The 19853-nt window shown below is 39.5% G+C and overlaps 1 protein-coding gene across 1 annotated transcript in view; it reads right to left on the bottom strand.

Moving 5' to 3' along the window:
- Nucleotides 1–19853, bottom strand: part of Adamts12 (ADAM metallopeptidase with thrombospondin type 1 motif 12) — a 277501-nt gene that overhangs the window by 106673 nt on the left and 150975 nt on the right. Inside the window, exons 6-7 of the mRNA XM_021208250.2 lie at nucleotides 13592–13716; nucleotides 9352–9501 (exon numbers count right to left, since the gene is read on the bottom strand). Coding sequence (XP_021063909.1) covers nucleotides 9352–9501; nucleotides 13592–13716 — 275 coding nt within the window. The remainder of the gene's footprint in view (nucleotides 1–9351; nucleotides 9502–13591; nucleotides 13717–19853) is intronic.

Below are 19853 nucleotides of genomic sequence, written 5' to 3'. Positions count from 1 at the left end.
ATATATATATATATATATATATATATATATATGTGTGTGTGTGTGTGTGTGTGTATGTATGTGCATATGTGTATATGTGTATATATTATAATTTTTATATTATATATATAACAAAATCTTTTAAAAATAGGGAGAGAGAATGGGGTTCATGAAGAGACACCTGTAGCTGAGAAGCTCTTGGTAATAGATGGCTCTGAGTAAAGGAGAGTCGATATTCTTCAGAAATATGATCCCTGAAAGGTTCCTTGTGTTCCAGTAATACGGTCCAGAATTCATGCGCATTCAGGCAGCAGTGAGTGGACTCAGTGGGTTAAAAGAAAAGGCAGCGCACATGACATTGGGAGGGAAATGTGGGAAGAGGCACATAAACGGGGGAAGAATTGCAGTGGAGAGAATGGGGTGGATTTAATTAAAACACTTTATATGGATGCAAATATAACATCTCAATTTAAAAAATAATAGAACTAAACTTTATAAATGCAAGCAGGACTAATACAGAGACCCAGAGACAGAGGGATGAGGGAGAGGAGGGGGAGTCAAGGAGCAGAAGATGCTAGTTTTCAAAGAGGGTTTTAACTCTCCTTCTAGAATTGTTTCCAATTTTTGGTAACTTGTCTACAGACCTAACTAAAGCAGTGTTAAGCATTAGGTACAGATGACTAGTAAACTCTAAGGTCCTACCAGTCTACCACACTGTATACACATTATACATTAAATATAGCCAGGAATGAAACCAGAAAATTTCTAACAGTGAGGTATTTTTGTTAGTGAACTATACTATACTGCAATTGTTCCATATATATTACATAAATGTATAATATAATAAATGTTATATAAATATTATATAAAATACTATATAATAATAAAATATGTATATTATTTGGGGATAACTTTAGATTCGGGTGATGTCATACAAAACAGTGCAGAGAGAAGACCATGTGCTTCGCATGCTTTCTCTCAATGGTCATATCTTGCAAGACAATGATAGTATAACGTCACAATCAGACTACTGATGCTAAATAGAGTCAAAGCAGGACATTTTTAATTACCACAGAATCCTTCATGTGAAGGCAATTTTGAAATTAATAATATATTCATTCTTGAGATTTAAATACTATTACCTAATTTTCCTCCTTCCCTTTCCTCCCCGCAACCCATGTACCCATCATGTTCTCTCTGGATTCTTTTCCTCTAATTGTTGTTATATGCATTCGTAAATATGTAATACAGTCTGCTCACTTCATACAACGATACCGGTATGTACATGGGTTCAGGACTGGTATCGGATAGCCAGTCACCTACTCCTTTCTCTTCTTTTAATTCTGTCTTCCCTTCCTATAGTTTTGTATCTCTGCTTGTAGAGTTCTGTTTCTCCAATGCTGTACAAATGGAATGACATGCACGATCTTTCACTAACCACTGTTCTTTAGAGATGGATTGAGGTTGTTGCTTGAATTAGTAATACATCCCCTCTATTGCTAACTGTAGGTATTCATCAGGGTTTCTCAGCCACTCATCTCGGTGGGTTCAAATGCCACCAGATTCATTTGCAATTTGGATTTAAGCTTTTATAAACATTCATGCCCAACCTTTTATGTGAGCACAATTTTTCATTTTTATTTTCCAGATGAAAACCCAGTAAAATAACTGCTAGGTCATGTGGTAATTGAAGGCTTAGTCTTAAAACGCCTGCCCAAGTGTTCTGCAGAATATTTGATCTATTTCCTATTTTTACTGGCAGCAAATAAGACTTTGTCTGTGTCCTCACTAGCATTAGATGTCATTGTTCATATTTGTTATTTATTATCATTAATATCTATTTGTCCTTTTCATAGGAAGATACTAATACACTGATATGGCTTTAATTTGCATTTCTCTGTAACTAATGATATCAACCATATTATTCTAATGTTTATGTCACATCTGTACATTTTTTTTTTTTTGGTGAAATGTCAATTCATCTGTTTTGGACGTTTTCATTTCTTTCTTTTATATGTAATACCTGTAATTTATTTGACTCATTACAGATATCAAGTTGTCTGGACAATTTGTTTTGACTCAATGAATGAGCTTGGGACAGACTATTTGTTACTCTTTTCGTTATTTTTTTTTTTTTTTACTTTGAAATAACAGATTTTCATATGGCATTTTCACATCTTGTGGGGTTTTGTTAACCTCCAGCCTGACCTCTGTCCCTGTCTCTTCCTCTCCCACGTATCGCTGCTCTGCACCCTCAAAATTTCCACCTTTGTGTCACCCTTTAACTTCCATATCATATTGTTGAATGATTGAGATTTTGAAAGTTTTTTTTTTTAATTTGAAGAGAGGTTTTTAACTGAAATAGTCTCCTGGGGATGAAGATACAGGGTGGGTTTGAAGTGAGGGAACCCCTTCGTTTCACTGCTGCTTTTCATCACCTTGGGGCACCTCACCTCAATGGACTTTCCTGGTAGCAGTCCCTGATTTTAAGAGATATAGAATATAGCTAATCTGGGTAATCTTAAATTATACCTTTTTTTGTATGGGTTTTATTAATTTTTCAAGATAAAATCTATCTCTATCATGCCTTCTGAGAACTCAGGCCATCCTTTATTTAGTCCCTTTTTTAGGATGCACTGTATTATTTTCTTGGGGATTCCAAAAAGAATTACCGAAACCTTCATAACTTAGTAAGAGAAAACCGTTCTTTCAAAGTCCTGAAGTCCAGAAACCCAGAATCAGAGGTAAGGTGACTATTGAATGTGATTAAACTTCCAGTCTCGGTGTCTGTCTGCTCTAGGAAATAGGAATGTGATTCCTTTCTAATGTTCATGCTATTTATCATCATTTCAACGAACTCATGTATTTTACTTCTTATTCATGAATACATTCTTTGATATTCTCTATTCATAAAATAATCTCATATTTAAATATGAGGGTTTTTATTTCACCCTTTTAAATAGGTATCTTCCTCATTTTTCTTGCCTTTCACTGAAATGTTACTATATATTATCTCGAATACTATCATTTTTCTTGAATAAATATAATGAGAATGGCATAGTTACCTTTTTCTGAAATTAGAAGGAATTTATACAGTCATTCATTATTAAATACAACATTTACTGTAAATTGTTTGGTAGATATGCTTTATCAAGTTAAGTTTAACTTCATTTCTAAGAGATTTAAAAATAGGGGTTAGAGATGTGACTCAGCATTTAAGAACATTGGCTTTTTTCCCAGAGGACACGGGTTAGATTCCCAGCACCCACAAGGCAGTTCCCCATGTATGATTCCAGTTGAAGAAGATTAGATGCCCTCTTCTGGACTTTATGGCACCAGACATGCATGTGGTCACAGACATACATGCAGACAAAATACCCATATACATAAAACAAAACAAAATATTAATTAAAAGAAGTCACGATTTCCATTCATTTTCATGGCCATCTAGCCACAAGACAGAGACCTTGAATAAGAGAGGCACCCAAGAATCAATGGGGATGGCCTTAGTTGTGACTCACTACATTGGGGATATGGAACCTGAAGGCAGGAACCCCACTGGCGCAATAGAGACACCAAACCACCCACAAAATCTTTCACCCCCAAATTATCCCATCTACAAGAAGTGCAGGCACGGAGGATGGAGCAGAGACTGAAGGAATGGCCAACTAATAATCATCCCAACTTGAGACCCATTCCATTGGCAAGAACCAATCCCTAACATTATTAATGATACTCTGTTATGGTTGCAGACAGAAGCAAGTTGTCCTCTAGGAGTCTCCACCCATCAGCTGACTCCAGCAGATGCAGACACCCACAGCCAAATATTGAATGAAACTTGGGGACTCATATGGGTGAGTTGGCAGGGAGGACTGAGGGACCGAAGGAGATAGGAACACCACAGGAAGACCAACGAAGTCAGCTAACCTGGACCCTTCAGGCTCTCAGAGTCTGAAACACTAACCAAAGAGCCCTGGGCTGCACCTAGGCCTCCCTGCACATGTGTAGCAGATGTGCAGCTTGGTCTTCATGTGGGTCCCAAACAACTGGAGCAGGGCTAGCCCAAAAGCAGTTGTCTTTAAGTGGGATATTTTCTTCTAGCTGGGTTGCGTTGTATGGCCTCAGTGGGAGAGGAAGTGCCTCGCCTCACAGACTTGAGGTGCCAGGGTAGAGGGAATACAGGGGAAGATGGAGGCACCTGCTCAGAGCAGAAGAGGATAAGGATGGGGGAAAGATTATGGGAGAGGGTAACCAAGAGGTGAGCAATGAGTGCGATGTAAAGTGAATAAGTGAAATAAATAAATAAATAAATAAATAAAATTTAAAAAAATCGTGAATGGGAATGGATGCCTTGATAAAGGCCTGGAGCAAGAGGAATTCCCTGTTATCCACAAGAACTGTGCTTCCACATCAGGGCTGGGGTAAGGACACTCATTGCTACCTTGCAGAAATCAAAGCCACCAGCAATCTATGAGGACTTTGTGGCACTACCCAAATGCTGGGTATTGACTGCTTCTTTATATTATCAAGTGAGTGAAAGTCTAGGCTTCCTAAGAAAGTCTAGGCTTCCTTCTTAGCCTTTGCCAGCACCAGGAGGCCTAAGACCACAGCACCCCTTCTCATATTTGGCTGTAGTCGATGAATCACTGTCTAACGTTTTTCTGTCTCACTGTAACCTGCCTTTCATGGTCCCTTGGAGAAAGAGAGTAGGTTTATTGGCCTGGAAATTCTGCATCTATTTTCAGGTTGCTGGCTTTATTACCCTTGAGTCGGAAATGTGAGTGAGAGAGAGGAAAAAAAAAAAAAGACAGTTTACTATGTCATCTTTTGGTCTTCGTGGTTCTAATCCTGGCTTCCATCTCTTTGGATCTTCACAGGTTTTGAATATAGTGCTCAGGGGTTTGAAGCTTATTTAAAAGCTAGGGAAAAGGGAACAGAGTCCATTTATCCTGACTGAATTTTGTGAGGGGTGGCACTTGCCTCTTAAGTGAGCAGATGTCACTGGTGCCTTCCAACGTGCTCCCTACCCACTGACTTCCAAACAGCAGTACTTGCAGCAGTTTTCTGGGCTCTTTCCTCCAGGGCCACATGAGAATGACCTGCCTTTCCCTACCATTCTGGGAGTTCCATGGAATACAGTCCCCCCAGAAACAATGGTTGACAAATGATTTAAGGATATTTTATGTAAAATGTTTCATACTTTTTCTCCTTGCATGGAATAACTCTAAGACATAATTTTTCAGAGTTTCCCCATGAAATTAAGGTCCAGAAAAAGCTAAGGTGACTGATCTGTTACAAACTCTGCTCCCTTAACTATTTTTCTCTGTTGGTATTTGCTTTCCAACTACTGCATCTCAATTCCTCATCTCCAGTCAGCTCCTGCATGAGCTACAGAATTACCTCGATCCCCCTCAAGTGATCTTTTATTTCAGAAGCCTTTTTTTTTCACTTACAAAGATTCATTTTGAGAACAAGACTGTCATTTTCCCTGTAGAATGTGAAATCGAGCACACCATCAGCAATATAAGCGCTGGATACAGAATCCCTAAAGTAGTTCAATTTCCCAACACGCTGACCAGCTCTGAGTTAAGTGTTCCGTTTAATCCAAGCTAGTACAATAGCAATCTCATTCAGACAGTACCCAGCTCAGCGTGCTAAGCAGACCACCGTTTCTGATGAGCAGTGCGGTAAACGTGTGTAACCCTCCTCACAGAAGTGATAGACACATGTCTAGCTAGTCATAACCAACGACTACTTCAGAGCTGGGGCAAACTTGCCTGTTGGAAGACTTAGATTTTTCTTACATGCCATACTGAACTTGAGAATACTATGGATCCTTTTTCTGAACATAAATCACATTTGCATTTTCTGTTATTAAACTACATCTTCTCAACTTTCCTTCACATGAGATATATGGTTGCTAAGAAGGCTTTAAGCAATGACTTTTCAGTTTGACTCTTCTATGTGCACTTGCCAGAAGGTTCTATTGACACCAATGGTTCCACAGGAGCCTCTGTGAGCCCCATCCCCCTATGCAGCAGGATTAAGGAGGCCTGTGCACTTGTACATGAGAATAACTTTCATTTTTCTAAGACCAAGATTGCTGTTTGGTTTTCCACGATGAACATTTTGCTGTAGTGCCTCTAGATCCCAATCGTCATTTAATTACAAGAAGTCATCTATGGTCTCAGTCTCTGATTTTTTTGACAACCAAAGATATTAAAAGATACTACGCTTGTCACTGGGGTTGGGATGTGAGAATTCAATAAATCATAGCATCTAAGAATTTGCCTGGTGCAGCCGACTCATTTAATAGATGAGTTAAGCATAGCAAGAGGAAGAGAACTGCCTCGGGCCCTACTACTGATTGGTGGAAAAGTCAGAGCAAGCGTTCCACCTTCTCCAGTCATGGGCCAATGCTCTGGCACTGCCATGCAGGTAAAATTATTTTTGCAAAGTTGTGCGATTTATGAAATAATGGTGAATGAGCGCAGACTGAAGAGGTCTCACCACATATAACACAGTCTTCAGGGATTTTCCGATCCTGACTCTTTTCTAGTGGTACTTGGAGGATGCCCAATGTTTGTTCTTCTTTATAGAGAGGAGAACCCCATAGAAATAATGGTGCAGGTGGGATACCACGAAGCAGAAGGCGTGGTTTAACTATTTATGGAACTTCACATCTCCCGTCAGACAATGCTTTCTTTGTGGTTAGCACAAACGGTGATAAACAAAGCCACAATAAGCTAAGGTCTTTCCCTATGGGAGACTTCGATGTCTGGCAAGTCTAGAATCTTTATCCAGCCTTCACTCACACATTCACAAACCTGGCTTCATGTGACACATCTAGTCAAAACATATTTTGGAAGTAACTTGAACGCTGTACTAACTGGTGTGTAACTAACTGGTGGGCTCACAATAGTAGTTAGGTCATATGACTGTTGAGATTCTCCCATAACACAATGAAAAGTCCAATGGTATAAACAAGAGAGAAAAACATTAAATTTGTATCTTTTTAGTGACATAGAGACAAAATTTAGAGCTAAGATGAAAGGATGGACTATTCAGAGACTACCCCATCCGGGGATCCATCCCATCATCAGCCACCAAACCCAGAAACTAATGCACATGCCAGCAAGATTCTGCTGAAGGGACCCTGATATAGTGGCCTCTTGTGAGGCTATGCCAGTGCCTGGCAAACACAGAAGTGGATGCTCACAGTCAGCTACTGGATGGAACACAGGGCCCCCAATGGAGGAGCTAGAGAAAGTACCCAAGGTGTTGTAGGGGGCTGCAACCCTGTAGGTGGAACAACAATATGAACTAACCAGTACCCCCAGAGCTTGTGTCTCTATCTGCATATGTAGCAGAAGATGGCCTAGTTGACCACCATTGGGAAGAGAGGCCCCTTGGTCTTGCAAACTTTATATGCCCCAGCACAGGGGAATGCCAGGGCCAAGAAGTGGGAGTGGGTGGGTAGGGGAGCAGGGGCGGGGGGAGGGTATAGGGAAGTTTCGGGATAGCATTTGAAATGTAAATAAAGAAAATAATAATAATAATAATAATAATAATAATAATAATAATAATAATAATAATAAAAAGGTTAAAAAAATAAAAAAATTATCATTCCATAGCCATACCAACTATAATCAGATTAAAGGATGTTGCTGTTTTTCTTAACTAGGAACAATATTTTTTACAGTTTAAATTCCGGGCAGAATTTCAATCTCTTGTCAATAAATTCCTTTTGAAGATGCTCTATAATTCCCTGCCAGTTACCCTGCAATACCCTACTACTGGCCAGTAAAGTTATTCCTCAAGCTGATCTCCCAAGAAAAATTTCTTCAGCCCTGTAATGGCCCTTCATTTATTTTTCAGGTCACATTGTAGATCAATCTCTGGAAAGCAGGTATTTTGCTCATTCCTTTCAGAGATCTCTAGCCTCTGGAAAGATAGGATATATTGCTAAGACTCTAAAGTTTCCTTTTAAAATGTCTTGCTAGAAGCTTCACCTTACATGGAAGGAAACATTAGCAATAATCACCCCTCCTTGGGGCACATATGCCTGTCTTCAGTTCTTTTCTGCTGTTGTAATAAAATATCCTAATGAAAGCAACTCAAAGAAGGGAAGTTTCACTTTGGCTCACAGTTCAAAGCTACAGTCCCTCATGACAAGGATATCAATGGAAGGTCTGGTTATTATTATTATTATTATTTATCATTACTCATTACTGTTGCAAGTACCTGAGAGGGGCAACTTGGAGGTGGAAGTATTTAGTTTGAAGATCGTGGCAGGGAAGGGATGGCAGCAAGAACACGAGGCAGGTGATCACTTGCCTCTGTATCGGTGAAATGACAACAAATGGATGCTGTTGCTCAGCTCACTTTATCCTTTGTATGGAGTCACAAGGACTATATGGGATGGTGCTGCCCACATTCAGAGTGGGTCTTTGCTCTTGAATTAATCCTCTCTGGAAACATCTTACAGACACACTCTGAGATAGTTCCATGGTAATTCTAAACCCAGTCACATTGACAGTGAAGATTGACCATCATAGCATGCCATCCCTGAATCATTGTTTGACACTTTGGAAATAAACATGGCTGGAATTGTAAAATGATATAGTTACTGAAGATAATTTTGGTCTCCTTTTTCCCCAAAGGGTCTTTAACCAATAGGGAAGTGATTTTAGTAAACTTAAAAAATAACTTTTTCTGTTACATATGGGTAGGAGGGCTAAGTCTGTCTTGTCTCATGCATGCTCTCTGGTTGGTTGTTTAATTCCTGTGAGCCCCTATGAGCCCAGGTTAGTTGATTCTGTATATAAAGACAGGTTGATATCCATGGGCAACCTCTACTTCTCTGCATAGAAGGGGAAGAGGAAGGGGAAAGGAGGTGAGAGGGTGGACTGTGAGGAGAAGAGGGAGGGGAAGCTTGGATATAAAGTAAATAAATAAACTAATTAATAAAAATTATCATTTCAAAATGGACAGAGAGACTCATGCTTATAATTCTTGCACTTGGGAGTCAGAGACAGGAGAACTATAATGAACTGGAGGCCAGCATGAGCTACACAGTAAGACTGTGTCTTAAACAAAATCCAAACAAAAAAGTGAACAAATGTTGCCTTTTTAAGGGAGTCTAGCTGATTCTAATATATAATAGTTATAAGTGGTAAGGATGGAGTAGATGAAGAGTGTGGAATATGGCATTATCCCTACTCCTTAGATGAAGGTACAGAGGTGAGGTGGGCAAGCCTGTGCCACACGCAAACTCAATCCTCTGACATCAGTTTAAACAGCTTTCTACCTCCTTCAGTGCTACTGACACATAAACTTGGAAAGTGAATCTCTGCTGCTTTAACCTTTTACCTGTGACCAAGTTCATGTGCAATGGTGAAAGCCAGGGGGAGGCCAGAGTCTTCATTGATGTTACAGCTCCTGTGAGGTTGGCACATTCCTGACAATTGGGACAGCCCCAGAGTCTCACATGGGCGATTGACACCAGCACAGATGTCCTTTCTGAAAGCAGAGAACAGAGATGCTTAAACACACCCAAGAAATGTTGGAGCAAACCTCCTGTAAAAATATATCACTATAAACTGATATCTTTGTGTCTTTAATGCGTGCTCTGAAATAAAGTCTGTATGGAAACAGGAATCAGCTTTGAGTTCATTGGATTTATTCTGGTTTTATCTGTTAATTAACTGAATTTCTCAAACTTCAAACATCTTGGGGAAATGTAAAGCATTTTATTTTGAGTGGTTTTGCTCACATCTTGGGAGACTAATATGATTAGGCCAACAAAAGATCACACTGACAATAAAAGTTCATTTGAATTTTGAATACCGAAGAGATAATTAACAATTTTCTTTTCAACCATGAAACCTCTTTTGGTCTTTCTGAGGTCTGTTCTCCAAACTCATTATTTTTGCATGAAAATTGCAATTTCTCCCACTATCCCACAAAGAGATCAAATCCATAATCTATCTAGTCACATTCTACTAATAGAACTTGCACCTTTGCACATGTGTATGTGTGTAAGTGCATATTGCATGCACACTGTGACACATGAACTCCTCCTTGACCAGGAGTTAGCTAGAAAGGGGGAAGGAAACATTCCTAGGATCTCAGAAAAGGCTACAGCTTTTGAAGAGTAAAAAGCCTGCTCTCAGACCCTAGACAAGTTGCTTCAATCACTGACAAGAGAGAGTCCTTAATTAGTCTTAGGACTTTCTTCAAGCACAAGAAGAGCTTTTGATTAGCACAAAGGCTGGTGATGTTCCCAGACTTTAGCTGCAAAGTCTGTTAGCTCCTGCGGTCTGTGTGGACATCAGCTGCAGCAACAAATGGTCTCATGCTTTTCATGTTATTCGGGCAATAGAAAAATCCACATTTGGAGAACCTGTGAGATTTTACTTCCCTAGATGGCAGTGGGTAGGGCTAGGGAGCAAGGGAAGCAACCCCCTTTCATAGGCACCCTAGATTTGAGTCATCTGTTCATTCTCAGCTGCTGTTGGAGGATTGAGTGTTGTAGAGCTATATCACATGGTCTCTAGCAAAATACATTACAACCTTGGCTGCATGCAGGGTGTGCATTTGATTGTGTTTTCTAAAGGTGCAGAACCTATTGGTGAAAATGTGTTTGACACATATTGCTCATTCATTAACAGTCTCAGCTTGATACGAAAGGAGAATTCATCTGTTACATAATTTTTATGGAGTACCTACTAAGTGCTTAGAATTATAGAAGGGGAAATGAGAGACAACAAAGCAATTGGGACAACATGATCATTGGGGCCAAGAAGCTTTGAATTGCAAAAGATTGGCTTTATCTCTACTTTATTCTGAGGAAATATACAAGAAACTATGCTTTGGGAGGCTGGATATGTGGAACATACATGTAGTGTATTCTTTTTTTTTTGAGCTTATGATCTTATGAATTTATGTCTCATTAAAGTAACAATTCAGCACTTACAAATGTTTAATCAAAAGTATCTTTTGTGTGCATCTATTAGACTATATATTTTTATTACTATTTTATTAGATGTTTTCTTCATTTACATTTCAAATGCTATCCCGAATGTCCCCTATACCTTGCCCCCGCCCTGCTCCCCTGCCCACTCACTCCCACTTCTTGGCCCTGGTGTTCCCCTCTATGGGGCACATAAAGTTTGCAAGACCAAGGGGGCTCTCTTTCCAATGATAGCTGAGTATGCCATCTTCTGCTACATATGCAGCTAGAGACAGGAGCTCTGGGGGTACTGGTTAATTCATATTGTTGTTCCACCTATAGGGTTGCAGAACCCTTCAACTCCTTGGGTACTTTCTCTAGCTCCTCCATTGGGGGCCCTGTGTTCCATCCAATAGCTGACTGTGAGCATCCACTTCTGTTTTTGTCAGGTATTGGCATAGCCTCACAAGAGGCCGCTATATCAGGGTCCCTTCAGCAGAATCTTTCTGGCATGTGCAATAATGTCTGGGTTTGGTGACTGATGATGGGATGGATCTCTGGTTGGGGTAGTCTCTGGATAGATCATCCTTTCGTCTTAACTCCAAACTTTGTCTCTGTAATTCCTTTTATGGGTATTTTGTTCCCTATTCTAAGGAGGAATGAAATATCCACACATTGGTCTTCCTTCTTTTTGGTTTTCTTGTGTTTTGCAAATTGTATCTTGGTTATTCTAAGTTTCTGGGCTAATATCCACTTATCACTGAATGCATATCTATGACTTCTTTTGTGATTTGGTTATCTCACTAAGGATGATATCCTCCAGACATATTCATTTGGCCAAGAATTTCATAAGTTCATTGTTTTTAATAGCTGAGTAGTACTCCATTGTGTAAATGTACCACAGTTTCTGTATCCATTCCTCTGTTGAGGGACATCTGGGTTCTTTCCAGCTTCTGGCTATTATAAATAAGGCTGCTATGAACATAGTAGAGTATGTGTCCTTATTACCAGTTGGAAGATCTTCTGGGTATATGCCATACTGATTTCCAGAGTGGTTGCATATAGTGTATTCTTACAAATCTACCCCGCACTGAGTGAAATTCTATAGTGCACTGCCAATGTGGGTCTCAGAATGGTCCCCTAGAGGCAAAACTTAGTCTCACAGTCATTCCTCTCTCCTCTTAGCTAATTTTTTCCAGACCAGAATTTGTCAGTGTGGGTTTGCCTAGGGTGAGGAATAGAATAATATTTTGGTCTTACTTCTTTCCTAGGAAGTTTTGATAAAGTCTGGAAATAGTTTGGTTTCTTACAAGTTGTGTGTGTGGGACACTATTTTCATAAGTTAAGATCAGAGACTAGATATGCACAGAAAAAATCCTCCACAACAAAGAATTGTGAAGCCCAAATGATAAATCCTAAGGTCAAAAATTTAAGAAGGCCCTGGGTATTGTGTTGACCTGTGAAAAACAGAGCACCCCGAAGAAGAGATCCCTGACATTTTGACAGGATCATCCCAATGTAAAGGATGATAAGAAATTGTATATGGTACATATATGTCTGCCTTACTCTAAACTGAAACTTCAAGTGTTAGAATCCTGCTTTTGAGTGAAAGTACTAAAACCTACTAACATGCAAATCTATTCCAAGAAAATTTTTTGGGTATACATCTGTAGCAGTGGATTCTTAGATCCACTGTATGTCAGGTTGACCAGTAGTCCCATGTGGGGTAGGTTTGTGCAAATGTACAATATTAAGTACACAGGCTATTAATCTCCCCAGTAGAAAAGGCAGGCCTCTTTTAGTACACATCCTTAGATTTCTGGATTCTGTAATTTCACATGCTTAGTAAGAACTCTCTTATTATATGAGCCCTTAGTATTAAAAAAAATATAGCAGTAAGCCACTAAATATTTAGGGAGCGAGTGAGTAATCACTGATTTCAAAGATCTTGAATTGATTAAAAAAATTAATTAGTTTTTCATAGTTCTGGATCTTGAAAGTTTGGATTTTTTTTCCTATAGCACCATGAGATCCCTCTGTGCTCACAACAAAATCATATCTTTGAAATGCTATAGACTGACCTCAGGACTTCACCAGTACCAGGCAAATGACTTACTATTGCACTATAACCTTATATTAAAATTATGATGCTAGAAAGGAGATAGGTATAGTTAGATCACTTTGTTTACTCAGAGGAGGATGTGTGTCCTATGCATCATCCAGGGGTAGGCTAAAACAAGTAAGTTCCTGTATAGTTGCATCATATACTTGGAGAGGGGAAATGAAATAGAAATAAAAGAATTGGAAAGTCCACCAGCTGAGAGTTATAGAAGTCTTCAATCAAGGGTTTGAAAATAGATTTCTTTGTACAAAGAGAACAGTTTAAAAGGCAAAAATCTTTGTTATGATAGTAAAAGGGACTTGTTTGCCAACAGATGTAGTTTTTAAGAAAGGAGAACTCTGTCATATTAACAAGCTTGCGAACAGGGCCTCTCTGTTGTATGAGCCAGTAAGGGGCTCAAAGACCACAGTTGCTGCTTTCACAAATGACCAAGAGCAGCAGAAAAGAATGAGAATCCCATGACGGTGAACAGCTGACAAGATGTCAGTCACTAGCTTTCACTGGCCAGTTACCCATCTTTCGACAAAGCTACCTACCTGGTGATAAGGACAGCCACATCATGATGGGCAGGGTTGAGGTCACTCTTGGGATTGATGCTCTTCTGCCACTTGCAGAAGCTGGACAGTGTCTTCTCTGCATGGTGAACTATTTTCAATCCTTGCTGGAAAAAGAAGAGAAAGAGACTTGGCATGAGTGAGCTCTCCGTGAGCCGGCTTATTATATCAGTAGTAGTCCTCAGAAATACTTCCCAGGGGATGATCTCAGGCTGGGTGCTCCGGGTATTAAGCAGAGGCCAGTTTATTACCTTTGGACTGACCCTCTGCTCTGAATGATGTCACCTCCTGACTTTATGAAAAAGATCTAAATGGGAAAGCTCAGGACAGAAAGGGTCACCATATCAAGTAGCCCTTAACCATAGACTGGAAATATAAGAAAGAACACTACTTTATGCTCTATTTCCAGTGGGTTCATGCATCCTAAGCCCCTACAGTTGCAAAGCAGCATTCCCCCGACCATTTCTAATGGTAAATGAATAAATGTTCCACAAGGAGCTTCCATTTCTTATAAGGTATTTGTGAGGCTGGCTGCTGTATTCTCTCACACGTTGTCTCATTTAATTTCACATCTACTCAGTATTATCGGCCACAAAACATCATTATGTCTGTTTTATAATTAGAGGGAATTAAATCTCACAGATGGGAAGAACCGAAGGTCCCTCAGCTCAGATGCATTGAGATTCCTAGCGAAGCTGTGCCTACAGCTAGCAATCAGCCACATTGGAAAGGTATCTTAGCTCTGTCTCCATTATACAGGAAGCTAGTTTATCAAATAAACATCAACCGTGAGCAGGTAGCTTTGAGGTCTATTTTTAACTCTATGCTTCTTTGGGGGGGAGTATCCCTAAGAGAATACCCACTACTTAAAAAAAAACTTCACAGTAGCATTTATGGTTATTTAAAAACAGTGAAATATTCAGCAATAAAACTATCAGCTATGCACCGAATCTGTATCCTGAAAAATGTCAAAGCACTGAAATAAGAAATTAGAGATGTAAATAAGTGAACTGATACTTTGTTTGTGGACTCAAAGGTTCAATATAGTGAGGATTCTGTCTTTCAAAGTGATCTGTGGCTCTATTGCCATTCATGTTGAATGCTTGGCTGTACCTTTTCTAGACATATTTAAGCTCGTCATAAGATATACATGAAATACACGCCCCTTAGATAGGTAAAAACGATTCTCAGAAAAGAAACATAAACCCTGATGATTAGTTGCATTCAATTCTAAGGTTTACTATATAGGTTCATAATCATGACAGTGTGATGTGGGGGTAGGGAGAGACACACAGGTCAATGGACAGAAAGAAATAAAAGTAGATCCACTGAAACCGTTTTTGTTTTGTTTTGTTTGTTTGTTTGTTTGTTTGGCAAAGGTAAAAATGTAATTCATTGAAGGAAAAATAACCCTTTTAATTAATAGTGCTGGGTAGCAGGGAGACAACTTGATTAAAAATGGGAAAGAAGAAGCCATTAATAAATACACGTTGATAGAAGACATACAAATAACCAATGATCATGCTGAAAATAAAATACTCAAGGTTGGATATTTCCACTTGTAATTCCAGAGCTTGGCAATTCAAGGAAAATCTTGAATTGAGGCAAGCCTATGCTACATAGTGGGTGAGTGCTAGACCAACTCGAGCCATATAGTGAAGTAGGGAACAAAGGAGAAAAGGGATACTAAATAAAACTATAAAGTTCTATCACTGTGCACCTGTTAGGCAGCAATTGACAAAAAGACAAAAGATACCAAGCACTAGCAAGATTGAAAAGTAGAAGCTCTTGGGCAGTTTGTCGAAATGTAAACTACTATAGTCTCGATTAAAAACAGAATGTAAGTTTCTCAACAAAAGTAAAAGAGAAGTGCCATTTGACCTAGCAATCTGTCTACTGGACAAATATACCAAGTTATAAATTCTATATACTGAAGAGATACCTACACCCAAACTCATTGCTGCATTTTTCCTAACAGCCAAGATATGGAATCAGCTTAATATGCATGGATACAGGAAATCTGCACAGTGAAATCGTTTTCAGACTAACAAACGACTGAGATTCTGTCATTTGTAAAAGAACGGATGAACATGGAGGACATCACGTTAAGTGAAATAAGCCAGGCAGAGAAAGACGAATATCACATGACCTCACTTACATGAGGACTCTGAAAACATAGAACTTAGAACTGAACAAAGGCTGTGGGAAGGGGTATGTGAATACACAGGCAAAAGGCTTCATGTTCCAGTTTGGGTAGGAGGAATATTCTAGAACTGTATTACCTGACATGGTCACCGTGGCCAATAACAGTGTATTCTATCTGTGAGACTCAACAGAAGAATAATCCTAAGTGTTCTCACTGTGGGTAAAATGTGAGGTAATACACACTTTAATTCCTCCTGTTTATTCAGTCCATATGCTTATATATTTCAAAATATTATGCTGTGCAGAATGCAGATATGAAATGGTTGTCACCTTAAAGTTTAATAAATAAAATTAGACACATATGTGCACAGGTGGGGGTGGAGAGAGAGAGAGAGAGAGAGAGAGAGAGAGAGAGAGAGAGAGAGAGAGAGAACAACAAATTTGAGAGGAAATTTATTTTCAGGTGCTATTTTTCTATGAGTTCCATTGAGTAACGATTTTTTTTTTTTAAATCCCCCTTTAGACTGGAGGCTCAGTGGCTAAAAGCCCACATTTTCCTTCAAGAAGATTCAAAGTTGGTTACCAGCTCCCAGGTCAGACAGCTCTGGACTGTCTGTAACTGCAGGAATCTGATGCTGATTTCTGGTCTCTGAGGCACCTGCTTGCCCTTGCTCATACACACACAGACACAGTTAAAAATAAAACAAAAGGATGGCCTAGTGGGTCATCAATGGGAGGAGAGGCCCTTGGTCCTGGGAAGGCTCTAAGCTCCAGTGTAGGGGAATGCCAGGGCCAGGAAATGGGAGTGGGTGGGTTGGTGAGCAGGGGTAGTGGGGATGGGAGAGGGGGTTTTTGGAGGGGAAACCAGGAAAGGGGATGACATTTGAAATGTAAATAAAGAAAATATCTAATAAAAAATCTCCTTTCACTGGAAAAAACAAAAACAAAATAATCCACCTACATTATAGTATATTAGGGATCATAGACTGTCTTCATACTTCATCCAACCTGCTTTTGTAAATTAACATGTTAGGAGTATAATGAGTAACCTATAATTAAGAAGGATGTTCACCATAGCAATTAGAATTGGTACCAATAAGTTTTAAATAGCAAAGCCACAGGTAGATCTGAAGGTTACCTCATTTCCCAACACTCACAGTAGAAATAACATTCAAATGACATTACTCTGAATATTTCTGCACAATTCAACTGATTATAACGATTGTATCTACAGTATTGTTTTGTGTGCTTTAGTCTTTCATGAATCTTCCATTATTTTATAATCCCAGTGAAAACTCTATTTTTCTCTGTAATTCCTTAATTTGCTTTAGTGGACAGACAAATACTCAACCCTGGCTGCTAATTAAACAGACTGGAAAGTTACCAAGGTCTTTTCAGATCCCCAAGAGCGTCTAGCATGGCTTTGAACCCCTGTGCTTCCTGTGAATCGCAGCTCTCATTAAACCGTGGCACGATCTTCTAAAGACAGAGAACTAAGTCTCACCAGCTCCAGGTCATTTTCTCCTGGCAGCTGTCATTTGAGCTGGAGTGGCACTTGGCAACTGGAAAAAAGTCACACTATCACCTAAAGGCAAGAGAGGTGGTTCAAAGGGAACCACCTCTCTCTTCAGACATCTTTAAGTTTGCAGAAAGCCTTTGAAAGAGTTCCCAATTTATCAATACTGGGCTGTTGCTCTTGTCTCAAATATCTTTCCATATTAGCTTTTGTTGTCCTGTGCTCAAGATGTTAGGAAGTGAAGGCCACTTGGCAGACTCTCAGTTCAGGGACCATGAGATGAATGGAACTTGTTTGGGGACTTAGTGGTCTGTGTTGTGATGTTTGAAGGTGGCCCTGGCATCTATTTACATTTAGGGTCTTTGATGACCATGATTATTTCAGTTACGGGAGCCCTGGAGGATTCTAACAAAGTAACTATAAGCTTTGTCGTCCTTGCCCTGCGGTTCAATCTCTATTCATCAGACTTGTAGCTTTCCCATTGATTTCACACGGGAGTTCAAGGACAAATAGTTTAATTCAGTTCTTTCTTTGCTTTAAGGGACAGAAACTAGAGCCAACTCAAAATAGATTCTAGTCAGGCCAAACCAACAATAAAATGTAGATTCTAATAGGTATAAAGTAAACCTATAAACAGATTTAACTTTAGTTTGATGATAGAAAAGCAATTATCTGAAGATAATTGCTATAATTAGTTGGTATTATGTACTTTGAACAAATAAAAATGAAAAAGTCTGTGTTTAGATAACTACCACATTTTACAGGCCTTACCAAATTATTATGGCCATTTCTGAAATTCTCCACCAAAAATAATTATCTTTCTTCTTCCAGATTCTCTTTATTGTTAAGTTTGACACAAGGTCACATTATGTAGCCTAGGCTGGCAGGGACCCATGATCCTGTTGTCTTAGTCTCTGAAGTGCTAGGGTTACAGTTGTGTTCCACCACACTTGGCTCCATTCAGCCACAATGTCTTTCTTTTTATTAGCTATAGTGACCATATGATCTAGTTTCAAAAATCTTCTGACAATGTTTGGCATTTGCCAATGGATAGCCCTTACCCATCCAAATTCAACCAGTGACACTTTCCATAGTCATCCCTGTACTGCTGGGTAAATCAAGTCTAGGCATCATGATGTATGTACAATTAGATTATATATGCTTATGATAAATAATTTAATCTGAGGAAAAGTTCCACACTTGTGTGCATGTGTATGGGTATGTGTGATTATGTATGTGTGTATATGTATATGTGTATATATATATATATATATATATATCATATTTAATAAGTTTTAATGGAATTATCCTACAATGGAGAGATGATACCCCAACTAGAAACCACATGCTAGCAAATGAAAGAAGAAAAAAGAAAGAAAAAAAAAGAAATAAGGAAAGAAGGAAGGAAGGAAGGAAGGAAGGAAGGAAGGAAGGAAGGAAGGAAGGAAGGAAGGAAGGAAGGAAGGAAGGAAGGAAACAATACCAGGAATAGGTTATTTCTTATGAATACAATGTAAGTCATCGGGAGTCACTTTAAATTTTTTGCTAATGAGTCCCCATAAACCACCAGCATCCTCAGTCACCCATGCAGAACTTGACTGTAAAACCCTAATTGAAGACACCACATAACTTGAATCATAGAACAGGGAGAGGCCAAGCTGATTCTGACCTGGAAGTTTTATTCCTACTGGTAACCTTTCAGAGTGCTGGAAGATGCTATGCATGCTACTGAAGGAGAAAAGAAGTCACCTGTGCCACCCAGGGAGAAACCCTGTGAGCTACAACCAACCTGAAAGATATGTCCATGGATACAGTAGTGCCATACATATGATCAGAGTAATCAAACACTTTCTGACTGGATCTAAGGCCTTCCCCGTACAATGTAACTCGTCCTCGGCATTGTTAGTGCGGTCAAGAGCCAGTGGCTACATAGACCATAGGCCCTAGGGGAGAGCCTAATACTATTTATTAGTTTGCTAAATGGACATCGTATTAAAGTGACTCCTGATGACTTACATTGTATTCACAGATTGAGCATTTCTCAGATTTCATAGGACATGTCTCTACGTATGACAGATGGAAATTAATATGTAGAGCTTCTACCGGTCAGTGTGCAGAGAATAAGCGTCTATGGAACACTCAGCCCTAAACAGAATATACACATCACCCCTCTCACCCCAAAGCTCAGGGATTTTTACTGAAGAGGGAGTGGAAAGATTGTTAGAAGCAAGATGGGGAAGACAATGTAAAGGAACCATTTCCCAGAAACATCAGGACAGTTGATCATAAGAACCCATAGCAACTGCAACAACATTTGCAATATCTGTGCAAGGGCCAGTGGGAGAGGGATGGTGGGAGAGGGATGGTGGGAGAGGCATGGTGGGAGAGGGATGGTGGAAGTCCCACCCATAGCAGAAAAACTGCTGGCAGAGGGCGAGTTCATTTTCTTTAATAGTGTGGCCTTCATAAATCAAGCTCAGGGGTAGCTGAGCAACACACACTGGACCTGATGGGTCTTTTTAGAAAGAGGAAGAATATTCGAAGTTGACTGGGTAGGGATGTGAGGGTGGGAAGGTTAGATCA

This window comes from Mus pahari, chromosome 11, assembly GCF_900095145.1.
Source record: "Mus pahari chromosome 11, PAHARI_EIJ_v1.1, whole genome shotgun sequence".
NCBI lineage: Eukaryota > Metazoa > Chordata > Mammalia > Rodentia > Muridae > Mus > Mus pahari.
Note: the sequence above shows the minus strand (reverse complement) of the source record. Positions and strands in the feature narration are given on the sequence as shown.